The sequence below is a fragment of the Zonotrichia leucophrys genome, chromosome 2 (assembly GCF_028769735.1).
Source record: "Zonotrichia leucophrys gambelii isolate GWCS_2022_RI chromosome 2, RI_Zleu_2.0, whole genome shotgun sequence".
In the NCBI taxonomy this organism is placed as follows: Eukaryota; Metazoa; Chordata; class Aves; order Passeriformes; family Passerellidae; genus Zonotrichia; species Zonotrichia leucophrys.
Genome location: NC_088171.1, coordinates 78,479,443 through 78,494,222, shown reverse-complemented (window position 1 = coordinate 78,494,222; position 14,780 = coordinate 78,479,443). Strand labels below are relative to the sequence as shown.

Sequence of the window (14,780 nt, the reverse complement as noted above, 5' to 3'; positions counted from 1 at the left end):
GATATGAGATGCTTAGCCCATGCTATCATAACAAAAGAAAAGGACCATAATGTCAAAAAAAAAGTCAGACGAGCTGTTTAGTCCACATCTTAGTGTGCTGCTCACTGTGGACAGAGTCAAACACATCTGCTAACTCATGAATCTGAACAATGTGCTCTACTGCCAGGTGTAGCCTGTCAAGTTACACAAACCAGTAAAACTTGTTACTATTTTAATGGAAAAAAGTTATCCCTCTTGCCCTCCAAGCTGCACTTCAAAGTTTGCTCTTCTACTGTTTAGACAGAAATTCCTTTATCAGGTCAGAGAAGACATTCAGGTTTCACAATTTTAGCCCATGCTGCTGTGTAATTAAAACATAATTTTCTGCTTTATTACCCAATGTGGCAAAGCCAAAACAAAGATTTAAGGAACCATTCTTTCTCACCCCATGCCATCCTGCTTGTGCCTACCTTAATATCCTGAATGAGCTGCTGAGTTGGAGTATCAATAGGTGCCTTTGTGTCAATCACGTTCTGGATGGCACTTGACCAGCGGGTCGCCTCATTAAGCAATTTCGTATGGAGACGGTAACAGTGCTTGCGTCCGTACACGGTCACATTCCAGTAACCTGGCACAACAGCAAAACTGCTCATCACACAAGCTGCAGCCCAGCAGACTGCAGCCCAGATCATGCTGGAAGTCTTTCAGGAACTAAAAGTGTGTGAGTTATTAAGTATCATAATACAAATACTGTGGTATTAAAGGAGATTTTCTCCTTCAAAGAAGACTAGGAGTAGCCTCAGACTACAACTATGCATCATGCAGCTCCCTCTTTTACCCAGTGATCTTAGTAAAAATCACTGTAAGACACCACTGATAATACTGTGGAATACTCTTAGGTCCTTGTAGCTTGCAGGCCCTACTTCTCCAGTCCTGTCTGTAACAGGAAAATCTGAGACAGACTTGCTTTGTAGCAAGAGTCTTTCATAGTCTGTGGCACACATACAAACAGGCATAAAGCACAAACTACCTCTTCTACCTTTAATTTTACACCAATGAAGTGGAAACTATGACAGAAAGGGAAGAGCATTTCAGTTCAAATTCTTTCTCTGCATCACTGTACAGGCTTTTTATGAAACAGATTCAGTCAAAGGAAATGTGTTTCATCTTTCACTAGTGAAAGCCTCTTTGAAGTGCCAGTGACCCCAATGAGATAATACAGGACTGTCAACAGTCACTTCTCATTTGCAAACAGACGCTTCTGAGTTGAAAACCAGTTCTGAAAGTGCGCAGTGGAGCTGACTCAGGTGTAGTATGTAGGTTACCACAAACTGGACTCTTACTCTGCATCTCCCTATACCTGCTCCAATGCTGGCCCTCATGGTTCCACACAAAATAATGTTTGAGGAGAGTGTTATCCATGTCTTCTCCCACGTGTTTGATGTGTAAGCATAAGTGCTCAGACTAACTCGGCTGCAGTGCCAGTCTGTGATAATTTGAATGTTGGTGAGAACAAATTTTACTTCTCTATACATTACTTTGTTTTTCACCTAGTAATTCCCTGTAGAACACCTCAGTGACTTGGGAACTGGATTTGTTCATGGAACTACACCCATAATAAGACATTTAAAATAGTCTTATGCCTTGTTTCTTGCATTGCTAAGTAGAAGGACAGAAGGCATACCTGAACAAGAGCAACCAATTACCTGTCTCTTTGAAGATTTTTTCATCAGGTGGGACCACTGAGCAGAGGCTGTTCAGGACCAGTGTACCCAATTTCAAAGCATTTTTCTCAGAACTCTTGTAGTAGTCCAAAGAATTGTGTGTCAAAACAAACCAACGCTTCTTTAGTTTTAACGAGGACATCTTTGGGTTGTTCTTTACTTCCTTGTGTAGCCACCCTGTTAAGGACACATTTGAATCACACTTCATTTTCTTGGACATAGTTGGACAAAAGTAGGTTGCTAAAAGTAAGTTGTATACTTTCAACAACAACAAAAACATTGCGTGAATTGATAAGCTCACATATGAACCAACATTGAGTAAAATTCTCAAACAATGAAAAGTAAAGACAAAATTAATACGAAAACCTTTCCATTTTGATGTTTCACTGGAAGAATTATCTTGTCAGCTTACAAAAACACCTTTGTCATCATGACAGTGTTTTCCTACACGGCACAGCAAGAATATAATTTCAGCCGTATTAATTTGTGAGTTAAGCCCACCACAGGAAGACGAGGCTGCAACACTAATCCTGTTGGCATATTGCCCACATTGTATTGTGGGGACAATCTCTTCAAAGCATAACAGATGTTATTTACTGCCCCACTCAGTTCTTACCCCTCACAATGAATTCTTGTCCCTCCACTCTAGTGTCCCCCTTTGACCTCTGGAGCAGGGTTATCCAGTGATGCATCTCTTCAGGAGTGTCAGCATTACAGTGAAGAACACGATTAGCAGTGATGATCACAAATGAATTGGGTCTATGAAAATAAATGAGAATTGAAACAGCCTTTATAATCAGCATATATACTGTTTATCTCACCTCCCATAACCATAAAAACTGTTCATCTTTTGCATTTTCTATCCAGAAAAAAACTGTTCACCTCTAATGCATCATTTAGTTATCAGCTAAAGAAAAATATTAAGTGTTTCAAAAGACTCAGTTATGTTACATTCACACCAAAATGCAAGGGCTATGGTGGGAAATGGTGGGAAAGCTTACATTAAACTGCAACTTGTCATATCTCAAATTAAATCTGTGGTGAAAAAAACTTCCAAACTTTAATCAGTTTGCACGTGAATCAGAACTGTTTCAGGGTCAGATCTATTTAGTATTTGCTTCAGTAGCTACATTAGCTAAAACAAACTACAGTATACAAAGGTCTATAGTAAAGCAGCATGTGAATATCTATTCTTTTATTTTAATGCAGTGCAACCCAATTTACAGAGAATACCATCTATTTTTAATGAGAGTCTGGCTTTTACCCAATCCTACACCAGGATTCACTGAAGCATGAAGAACTAGTCCAAAAGAAGTGTGCTGATGGCTCTCTGGATCAGACAGGCAGGTTCCTTGGTCTACAATGCTTGCTTTAACCGTTTACCATTAATTTTTTCATCTGGAGCAAACCCCCAAAATGGACATAAAAGACAAGACTAAAAAATCCATGTGAAAAATGCTTACAAGATAAAAACTTATTGCATTAACATAATGCAGGAGAAATGGTAAAATGGTAATTTAAAACTGTGAAAGCTCTGGACATTTGTGTTGTATGGTTTAGGAAACCTGAGCTTGTAAATTCACTGTTACTTCTGGTATCAGTGTTTTGGCAGGCCAAGGGCAAAGCACTAACTTAAAAACAGCTGTTTTACATGTGTACACAGTGAGGAAAAAATGGAGTGCGCTCCTGCAGTTCCCATAACACCTCACATCCAGTAACCTTATAAACCAGTTGTAGTCTGAACCCAGATTACTTTTTATTTCCCTTAACACCATTAGTAGTTCAAGAACTAAGAATAACCTGACAGCTTTGTTGGTTTTTTATGCTGCACTGACTTCTTTGTTATGACACATTTTTATTCTGGGGAAGTAGTTTTCATCCCTGAAGAATATAAAATTCATGAAGGAGAAGCTGATCAGAAAAAAAACATTAAAATTAAATTTTCTGTCTACTACATTACTAAGGAACTCAAAAATCAGCTGTTCTTTTTTTTCAGGAACATTACTTGTATAAATGAACGAAATATATACTCTTCCAATTTTGGATCACTTTAGGAGCTGAAGAATTCAGGTATGAAGCAGTGTCATGGAAATCACTGAAGCCCCCCCCAAAAGGGACCATCATTCTTACTTCATGTTTTAACACGTGATGTTTAGTGCCATGAAAAGGGAGGCAATAATGAATCATTTTAATACATGGTTGGCCAGTAGAATATAGACTAAAGCTTAAAGTGTCTGATTTTGGCTAGAGACAGGAGAAATAGAAAGTCACCAGGCAAGGTTCTGACTTACCTATCTGGATTGTCAGCAGCACAGACAGAATCAATTAGTCCTACATCGAGTGTACCCTATAAACAAATATCCAACCAGAAAATGAGGAAGACATTCACTGTTACATTTTTCACAGTACTCTTCTGAGAAACGAGAAGGAAGCAGCAGCTTTGAAGCAAAATGAACGGCAGGTTTAGGCATCAGCTTCTCCTAACCATTAAAACTGCCGAGGGGAAAACTAAGAGACTTGGATGAATAGATCCAGTAAAAGATTATTTGTAGTTAGGATGGAGGCAGCTCAAAATCTGCTCTTTTCTGTGCTGCCAAACATGCTTGAATTTTTCACTGAAAACTGCCATCCCATAGAAATGGTATCCTCTCAAAACAAACTTCTAAAGCCATTAAGCAGAAGTTTTTGTTTTCCTTTGCTTGATATTATGTTCCAGATGTATTCTATTAATTACCAATATATATTGTACAGAATGAAAAATGCAGGATCAGAGAAATCTCAAATTTTTAACTCTTGGTTTTTAATTTACTCACTAACAATATCTTTGCAGAATTTCAAAATCAAGCATACACTGTGATGTGATAAGGAAGTGGACCAGAAAAACTACTCCCAAAACCAACAGTCATTTTTCATCAAGGTGAATGACGGGAGAGGAATCAGAAGTCACACTCTCTCCTTGTACAGCTACAGGACCAAAGACATGGGAGCTCTAGCCAGTGTCACAGCTACCACCACATTTAAACTAAGTAGGCTGTGAGTCTCAGAGGCTGTGGCCACCACAGTGGCCCTGTTTCCTAAAAATATTTGGTTTGAAAAGTTCTTCAGATTTAGACTTACCACAGCATTCTGTGGATTTGCCTGCTCGTCATGCATCTCCCGGATCTCCTGCTCTGTGGACGCATGGACTTGACTCAGTACACTGAACCACTGGCTGGGGAGAGAAAGGCAGCAGTCTAAGTAAAATTTTGGCTCTGCACAAGCCTTCTGTCACCTTTGTTCTGCAGAGATGTAGCAGGTTCTGCAGGTTTTTGAAATTGCTTAAGATTCCTTTTGTCAACAGGCATAAAAGCAGCAAGGCTTTATGTCAGTTCAAGCAACACTGGGTGCAAGCAAGCAGCTCCAGATCTCCCATCCAAGCTGGTGTCACACCCTTCTTCCTGACAAAAAGTACCTTGTACACCAAGTGGCATCTCTGAAAAACCGCTGTAAGCACACTGAAACGTGAGGGCTTGGAGAGTCTTTGTTACACATTCCACATTTCATCTGGAATAAAATACATTCCAAGCTACACACAAAGCCTTTAATAGGAATCTCACCCTTCAGATTATAAATTGTGCTGCAGATTATAAATTGTCACTGATAGCGTGACTGGTAGTAATTCCTTACAGTGATACTTCTGCAAAGACCACCCAAGTCCACTGAGCTCTCTGTAGAAGCACAACTGAGAGGGAAGAAAAGAACAAAATCCCCAAGGAAATACCTCTACAGTTTTTGTTCTCTATGGAGCACTGAAAAATCCAGCTGCCAGAAGGATGAGCAAATTTGTGCCACTCCAGTGGCACTGCACAGATCCACAACAGGAAAAGTGCCAGGAAGGTTTCCAGTGCTTTAGCCCCTAGTCCTGAGCAGCAATTGCAGATGGATTTAATTCCAACCACACCTTTGACTTCTGGGAAACCTCAATCCTTCTGTCACTTGTATATGATAAAGCTCAACTGCTCTAAGGAGTCCCACTGAAATCTAAGGGCAGAGCTTGGCCTGTTCAACAGGTTCCTGAATGCCATTCTTTGAGATATGAATTTGCCATTCTAATGAAAAGCACCTGGGGCCAAGTTTTCAAAGGGATCAAAAGCCCAGCCTTTAAAACAGACTCCTCACTTTGCTGCAGAGGCTCCTCCACCACCATGGGGTTGAGGAAAAACTCAACCTAATACAAAACTACTGGACTTAAATACAAAGTTATCTTTGCAATTGCTTTTAGTCATGGAATTTTTGCCTACGACACTGAAAAGCTGCCTCCTTAACTCCAGCATTCAGAAACCAACTGTTCCCCCAAAATGTAGATTTCTGGAAACTGAACTGCTAAAATAGCTTGAGAAAAACTGTGTAGGCTGTTAAACAGTACCAGCACTGCCATATTCCAAATTCTTTTTATCAGCTCACGCTTTTATTAGAAACAGTGCAAGCAATGAAGAAAAATGAAGATTGAGAGTGCCAGACCATAAAGCAGATGAGAACATATTTGGTTCTGATTCTTTTTTTAAGACTCAGAGACACCCACAGAGAGGCTGTACTTAACACTTTGCTGTATGTAAGGCAATGGCACAAAAAAAGGAGAGAAGCTGTCATCTAGAGAGGAGGATCCACCAGCTGAAGTAAAGTTGAAACTGAAGTAAAGAAACTGAAGGAAGCTAAGCCTCACCAACCAAAAGATTCCCACAAATTAAATTAGTCTTTCCTTCCTGGGCTCGGGAATTGCAAATGTATTTAAAGTGAAACTTTTATTTCAATATTAAAACAAAAAAAAACCAAAAAAAATCTTCATAGCACTGTATGTACATCTAGTGATAAAAATGGATGGATTTTAAAGAACAATTCAGAGTTTTCCTCATTTAATTTAATCTTTGTGTAAACAATGAAAATTAAATGAACCATGGCACTTCGCAAAAAACAAAGGCAGACTTTATTTTTGCTTTTTTCCCTCTCAGGACCTCCTTTGTTTTTCAGCTGAGTCCCAGAACACAGAAATAGGGATGAAGGCTAGGGATTTGAAAGGAACAAACCCTCAGCAATAGCTGCCCACTGAAGCATTACTTCTTCAATAATAGTAACACCTCTTCTGGGAGGAAGAGGATGTTTTTCTTGGTTTTTCCCCTAATTTGAACAAAAAGCAACCTCAGATCCTGATCCAGGCCAAGTACAAAATATTTTTCCAATAGCAGATGTGGACCAAACACAGCCCAATGTTTCATACTTTGCTTTTCACAATGCTTTGTTAACAAGGCTTTGACTTAAGCCTGTCTGCAAATCCTCACACATCTTCCTCATTAAGTCTTCTGGGATGAGTGAGAAAAAAGAAACAGGAAATACACTGGCAAAAGGTAATTTAACCTGGATGGTTTGTTATTCTTACTATACACAACAAGGGTGTATAGTGTCTCCTCCTCCATCTTTAAGAAAGAAATGAAGGAGATGCATGGCAACAGACAAGTCTGTGTGCTGATAATTGCTTATTGGTCCCTAGGGCACCTACACAAGTCTGGTAGAAGAGACTTTAGCTAAGCCTTCATTTTAAAATATGCTTACATCCCACAAGAATCTTAACAGTAACTGCTAGAAAGCTCCTAAGTAATTTCAAGGATAACTTTAAGGATACCAAAAAAAATGAGGATGGATTTTGCATTGCTACATCTACATCTGTACCCAGATGTAGGAGGGCATTCCACCTTTGCAAAGAACAGAATACAGAAGAACTTTTGAGGCTTCTGAGCAAAGTAGCTCAAGTAATGTTGACAAAGGCATGCTGTATTCTGGCCTTGGGGCAGCAAGGCAATGGGTAATAAGCTCTGATTACTAACTTAACTTTATTTAAATGCTTGATTTTTTTAGGCAAGCATATGATTATCCTGCATGAACTGTAGCATGGGGATTTTTTTTTTTAAGATGCTCTACAACTGATCGGACAAGTCAGACCTGCTCCTCACCCACCTGCCTCCCCCATGGTTAGATATGGATCCTTTAGCAACAAAAGCAAGACCCTTTTTAAATATGCAGAAAGGGAAGCACTCTCTTACACACTCCTCATACATGAATATGCTTTTGCTCTAAAATACAGTGACTGCATTACAACTTCTATCTGAAAAAGTTTTAGGTTCTGCTTAAACAAACAGACCCCACCCCTAGGAACAAAATGCTTTATTTCAGACAGACTACAGGGTCTCAAATATTGATTTGATCGATGCAGCTAAACACAGGAGGGTAATCCACAAGGAAAGCATCAGTGGCTAATGACTGCCTCTCTACAAATTGTATTTCAGAAAGTTGCCAACAACACATGGGTAACAGCCAAATTCTAGGCAAATTTTCATTGGCAATCTCAGTCTTCCCAGTAATTGTCTGCCACAAGGTTTTCTCCTCAGAAAGCCTCAAATGCAATGTGTTTGACACAGCCTAAATATTTTGTGACAGTGCTCAAACAAATTAGTGACAAGCCAAAGTCAGAATGGCACAGAGGTTAAAAAGAGAGAAAGCATAGATGGGTTCATTACAGCATTACATTAAAAAGGAAAAGAAAAGCAAAAGAAGATAGACCTGATGATTTTCATACCTTGCATCCTCAGGAGATTCAGCAATTAAGTGGTAGGTCCTATCACTCATTATTAGATCAATACCGTTTTCTTTGCCTGTATTATCAACAATCTCTCTGAAAGAAAGGAAATCACCAATGTTGAGCATTACAGATTATCAACATTTTGAAAATTATGTTCTGCTGAGAAGCTCACAAACTATTGATACTTAGAATAACAAAGTTTTCATCAGGTTCATTTGCAAGACTCACAATGTGATTTATCAGTATTAGTTTGCCAAACTACAGCTGTGTTTTCTGCCCACACAGTACAAATATTCAAACTGCTCTGAATGTCACTACACCAATGTGACCATTCTAAGAACTAAAGAAAAGGCAAAGCATTATCAAACCCCAAGAGAGGCAAAGATAACTGAGGGAAGAAATGGATATATTTCTGAACTGACTGCATAACCAAGTGATACTTGGAATTCTAAAAGAAAGCTGCTGAAGATTGAAAACTGAAAGCAAACAAAACCTGGATTAGTGATTCTGTGTGGTTGTGAGTCAGCACAAGGACAATTCCAAACATGACCTCCAGGAAAATCTGAGCACTCATCTGCTGAAAAATTACATATTTCTAATTTTTAGTTTGGACATCTAAGTATTGATATAAAAACAACTGTGAAGGTTTTAGCAAAAATAAAGTATGACATTGTATTTCCCTGTACCTTGAAGAAATAAACTTAATTTCCTTCTTGTTGTTTGGCTGTATTTGCCTGAAGCTTACTATTTCCTTAACTGGCTATATTTTCTAACCAGCTCATATATTCTCATAAATCTCTGTCCTACAAACAATATATGCAAGCTCTGCATATCAGACTCATGAGGATGATCTATCTACTATCAATACAAAAACTGTAATTTTGTACTGCTTGATTCCTTCCCTCTCAGTAACCATGTCTAATAGAATACCTCCCTGTTTTTAAAATTGAACAAGGTCTCTAATAGAGAGTGGTGAAATGCATGAGTTGCACTATAGGTAAGGAATGCACTCAGTAAATATTAACACTATCTAGAAAAGCTATTGTTTATTTTTTGCGAAACAGAATTCTTTAAATACATGTACCCTTTCTTTTAGCTAATTTATAAACAAATAGTCATTGACTGAACCTACAGTTCAAACTAGGTTCAGTAACCTTTGTCTGATAATTTTAAAGGTACGTGCAGCAAAGAACGTCTATAGGGCACAGCCAGTGAAGCAATGAGGTAACAACAAAAAAAAAGAATGATTGATTGAATATATTAGAAAAATATGCTAAATAAATGCTATGGTACATGAGACAAACTCAAATTGAGTTTTAACAAAAAATTCAAAAGGGAGGATCTTCAGCTTCTATTCAGAGATTTACTTGACTACCAGCAGCTCACTGTATTTCAGTAGCAAGTCAGGATTCTCACTGAAACTCCTTTCTGTCCCACTTGAAATCAGGCTCAAGCCAGGATTGCCAAAGAAAAGATTAATCAAATATTAAAATTTAGTTTAAACTCTCTGTTAAAGTAACAAACAAACTGGATAGTTGCAGATTACAAGGCACAGAGTGGAACTGAGTGTTAGTAGCCATTTCTGTTTCTCCCTACTCTGGATGAAAGCTTAGGTACACTTTATAGAGAAAAGAGACAACTAATGTTAGCACACTTTAATTCTTTTAAATTAGGTAGATAATCCTAAATTGTTTAGAAAGAAAAAAACCATCCAGTAGAAAATTCTTTTTTCTGTGTGCTTCGGGAAGCGTAAAATTCTAAGGCTTAAGGAACTTCAGCTAACAAGGCATAAGCTATTAGGTTTAGTAATCTTGTTTTTTTAATGAATATATGCATTTTAAAGACTTTTCTACACTACCACAATTATTTAAAGCATGAAAAAAAATCTAAATACATACAGAAGATTCTGCTTTGACCCATGCAAACTTCAATATACTCAGGGCCTTTTAATTCCACCCTCTTCATTCTGGGTTTGCCTGCAGCTACAGACTTGGCCACATGCCCCAAACTGCCTTGGGAATCATTACAGACTAAGTAGGGCCTCTAGTCTGGGAGAAAGCATAGATGGGTTCATTACTGCAGCATTTTTCTGAAGTATTTGGCACTGGCTGAGCTCTGGAGCACTCTCTAGACTTAAGAGAGAGCCAAGTAAGGACAACACTTGCTTTCACTAACTTCACCCCACACACTCTCCTGCTTGCACTCACACAATTTGTAGGCAGGGCACTCAGTGCCTTCCCAGACTGAGCCCCAAGTACTGCTTAGAAGGAACCATGGCTAACATAAAACTGTGTAAACCTACTTGGCAGTTCGGACATCCATGGCACCCTTTAGCTTTTCTTCACTGTCATTTTCAAAGTACATCAACTTGGACTGTCTGAGAACAAACCATCTTTTCTTCCAGTTCCTTCTGGAAAGCGTAGATGATCCACCCCCCTTTTTGTGAAGCCAGCCCTGCTTAAGTGCTTCCTGCTTAGACCGAAACCACAGGAAGGTCTCATCTTTCAGGACACACCAGCGTCGCTTCCATGTGTTGATTAAGCCACCTGGCAAGAGACACAAATGTGGGTTTAGATGCAGTGAAAACAAACAGCTCTATCATAAAACAGATGCTGTGAACAGCACCAAAACTGGAGGGTGCTGACCAACAACACTGCAGTTAAACTGAGTGTCTGCTGTAAGCCACAAAACCTCAGTTTGGCATATCCTTATTGGCCACCAATATTGTTGTCAATCCAAACACCCTTAAATTATAAATTGTAGTAAGTCTCTGTATTACAAAAATATAGGAAACATACATATAATTACATTTACATATACATAACATATCTATAATAATAAATTACTGAAAAGCCTTGCTGCACATGAGACTGATCCTTAAGACTGTTTTCAATGTATTTCAGTGATAATCTAAAAAAAATCTAGAGTTAAGCTCTTGCCTCTCTCCAGGTTATTAGGAGGTAACAATGTTTAACTCAAAACCACAAAACCCGACAAGGCTATGTTTAGAGCAGGAAATACACCAGTGTGAGCTCAGTCACACCAAAGTGTGGCCATACAGTAGGCAATGCACATTTTGCACTGGAGTTACAGCACAGTCATAAAAACCTTAACCAAACTGATATGCTCCTCTCATCCCACAAAAACTGACTGCTACTATGTCAGAAAGTAAAGGCTGTGCTACTGCCAACTGCATTATTTTTCACATAAACATTGTGGTGTGTATACTCATCACTGCTCCTATACCTAAATAAGGTATACTATAGTGATGAAATCATAAAAGGATCCAGCTAGATTACAATTTGCTATCAAAAATCAGAAGATAAACCCAAGAATTTTAAGCAGAGAACTCTTGTGTATATTCTTTCACAGTCTCTCACACCCCTTTGCTACATGTAACCTTTTTCATGTCTTCCAGATCCAAAGTGGATTTTGATTAAGTTCAGTAAAACTGGTCTGCAATGTAGAATGCTGTCTGTGTTACAAGGTTTTGACAGCAGGAATCAGCTTTCCTGAAAATTTGATACAATTGGATTTATGAGTTATTTTTCTCTATGTATACTGAATATTTCATTGTTTGTGAGACAGCAAAGATGTAAGATGAAACAGAGGTAGCCCAAAATATTGATCTTTTTTTGCAGAGGGGAATAACATTGCTAGATATAAGCCACTGCAAGTAACTTAACTTGAGAATAGCTCAAATTAAATAAAGTCACTTTTCCTTTGAAAAATGAGAAAATAGCTTAACTCTACAGGAATTGGGAGTGTAATATACAATAAATACTTCTGGTTATTTTGTCTATTTAGCAAATTCTGATTCATCCAGTACCTTTCATGTACAGAAAACTGTGAAAGTAGGGCAGGCTGACACAGCTGTAGACTGAATCCCTCCGGTAGGAAAGTTCATCATCTGTATCAAACCTGGAGTCAAAATCTTCTTCGCTGTCTTCAAACTATACACAAGAAAGGAAAGAAAGGTCATAATCTCTCAGGAAAGAGTTTAGATCAAGTTGGCTTAGAAAACTCTAGCTAAAACATTTCATTATATATTGGAAGGTTCCTCATTGGTTTTCACCCAGCTAACAAAGAAAGGAGTAAGTTTCAGCTTGAACTGTTTTATTACACAATAAATCTGTGTAAAAGCTTTGTAGAGGCTCAGGAAAGTTATCCCTTTGCTAGAGTACGGTCAGGGTAAGCTATCCTGTGCTACCTGCCCCTCTCACTGAAGTGCTGTGGGGAACAGCTTAAAAACGTATTGAAAAGGAAACCTTGCACAAGCTGTGGTACTAGATTTCCCTCACCCCAGAAATTCAGAATTTCTGTTCTGTATCTGACACACATCCAGAGTCATGCAGCAGAAAGGCATCTTCAACAGAGACACTGAAAGTGTTTCCTCCTCAGGCAAGAACTGTCAACTTACCCCAACACCCACAATGGCTCTTGAAAAGCTTATCACTGACTAAAATGCAGTAGATATTATATCATTAAAGTCTTCCTTCTAAACAAGTCAGTGTTCCTGAAATACATTTTCACTTTCCCAATCACACAGTCTCACAGAAACACTGGCTGAGTGGTAGAGGAAACCATATTCTTTCAAAAATATTAGTAGAAGGAAACCACAGTATACTCAGTAAACAGCACTGAAAAATTTCTCTGCAGAATGTGTGTCTGCCTCAGTAATTTAAACATTTTCCATTGTGTGAACTTTACTCTCCAAATAATCTCAAAATATACCTGGCACATCAGGGACTTCTGCAAGCATCTTATTCTTCAATACTCTTGCAACTTACACACATAACTAAATTTAGGTTTCCTGAAATTAATTCCCCAACATGGTACCTGGTGCCCCAACTCGAAACACATGCACACAGAAGAACTTTGCTGTGCACTCATCTCCTCACCAAGTAGCATGCAGTGCTGCATTAAAGCAGTTAAAACCATGTCTGTGCAAAAGCCCAGGACTGCAAACAGCATCGGAGCAGCCTCTGACTCTAATGCACTCACCCCAGTGGCATCTAGATGGCAACAGACCACTATTTCCAAAGGTGCTCTGAGCAGATCAAGCTACACAATGTTTTCTAGGAACAGCTACAGTGAATCTACAGCTGCACAGCAGGGAAAAGCAAATAATCAGAAAGCACCTATCAATTATTAGATAACATAAACACTGCTACTTACAGAAGACTGAGCTCCCTCAGAGCTGAACCGGTACGCTCCAGAGCTATTGTAGGTCCCCACGGAACACCGGTAGTCCGGTGACCACTGGCTACTGTGCGAGTTGGAGAAGGTCACACTGCTGCCAGAAGTGATAGCACCATCTTCGTAGTCGTCCTGGTCGTAATCATAGTCTCCATCAGGAGAAATAAGTTCCACAGAATTTGGGGGTCTGCAGGATACATTTTCTGGCATGCAGTAGGTGGATTCGCCGCTGGAAGAGTTGTGAAGACTCACTGTGTCATGGGCAGGAGGTATGACCATGGCGTCGCTGGCAGCAGGAATTGTTGGCACCACGGTGTCATTCATGTAAGGATCCTCTTCTGAGGAATCATCGCTTGTTCTGATGCCACTGGTCCTTTGATCAGAATGGCCGTGCTCACTCGGGTTGGGCGAATCCTTAAATGCATCATCATCGGCTTCAAAGCCCTCATCTACCTCCTCCTCAGGATATGGCTGGCTGAAGTTAAAATTGGGCTTTTCACTGCAGGCATTTCCAGTCTGCTCAGCCAGCTCAGCAGGATACCCACTGCCCACAGAGAGAGACCTCTCAATGTTTCGGACACATTCGTCAATCTCATCGAAGTTCAGAGATTCCAGGAACTCCTGGGCTGCTCGACATGCTTCATCCTCCAGCCGCCGGAGCTCCTCATCGCGACGCTGCTGCAGCCTCTGTAACGAAGCCTCTGTCAAGGACAGCTCCTGCTGCTTCTTCACGCGCTGCAGATCTTCGATTTCCTTTTCCAGACGCAGGATTTCTTCCACCTGCCTGCTTTCCTTCTGCTTCTCCACCTCCTGCTTCAGTTCTGCCTCCTTCTGAGCTTTCTGAATGGCAGCCAGCTCCTGCTTCTTTCTCTCTTCTTCAGCCTGCATAAAAATAAAATGAAACAAAATAAAATCAAGTTAGGTTCCTAAATGCAAACTTGTTTTTAAAAATCTATTTCTAAAACTCCATACTCCACCATGCTCATTCATTTAAAAGCAGCCCTGTCTTCACATCAGCAAGAAATGAAAAGGAACAAAAAAGAAACAAACTAAAGCGTGATTACATTTGCTCAGAGATAGCTGAGCAGAGGAAGTTCAAATATGTGCAGAAAAATTCAATCTTTGTTGGAAATTAAATGAAGCATCAGGTGAAAGAAATTTCCATGCAAACTATATTGAGTTTCCTTTGGCTTTATCTGTCAGCTCCTGTAATTAGTTTAGTTTTAATGCTACAGGTACCTTTTATTTTTTTAATTGCTGGGTTGAGA

At 39.4% G+C, this 14,780-nt stretch overlaps 1 protein-coding gene across 1 annotated transcript in view; it reads right to left on the bottom strand.

The window, feature by feature from the left end:
* The window catches only part of MYO10 (myosin X), a 162,880-nt gene that overhangs the window by 9,908 nt on the left and 138,192 nt on the right, over positions 1-14,780 (bottom strand). The window contains exons 25-33 of the mRNA XM_064705478.1: positions 13,492-14,394; positions 12,143-12,266; positions 10,616-10,859; positions 8,311-8,406; positions 4,821-4,914; positions 3,995-4,050; positions 2,320-2,462; positions 1,686-1,880; positions 450-607 (exon numbers count right to left, since the gene is read on the bottom strand). Coding sequence (XP_064561548.1) covers positions 450-607; positions 1,686-1,880; positions 2,320-2,462; positions 3,995-4,050; positions 4,821-4,914; positions 8,311-8,406; positions 10,616-10,859; positions 12,143-12,266; positions 13,492-14,394 — 2,013 coding nt within the window. The remainder of the gene's footprint in view (positions 1-449; positions 608-1,685; positions 1,881-2,319; positions 2,463-3,994; positions 4,051-4,820; positions 4,915-8,310; positions 8,407-10,615; positions 10,860-12,142; positions 12,267-13,491; positions 14,395-14,780) is intronic.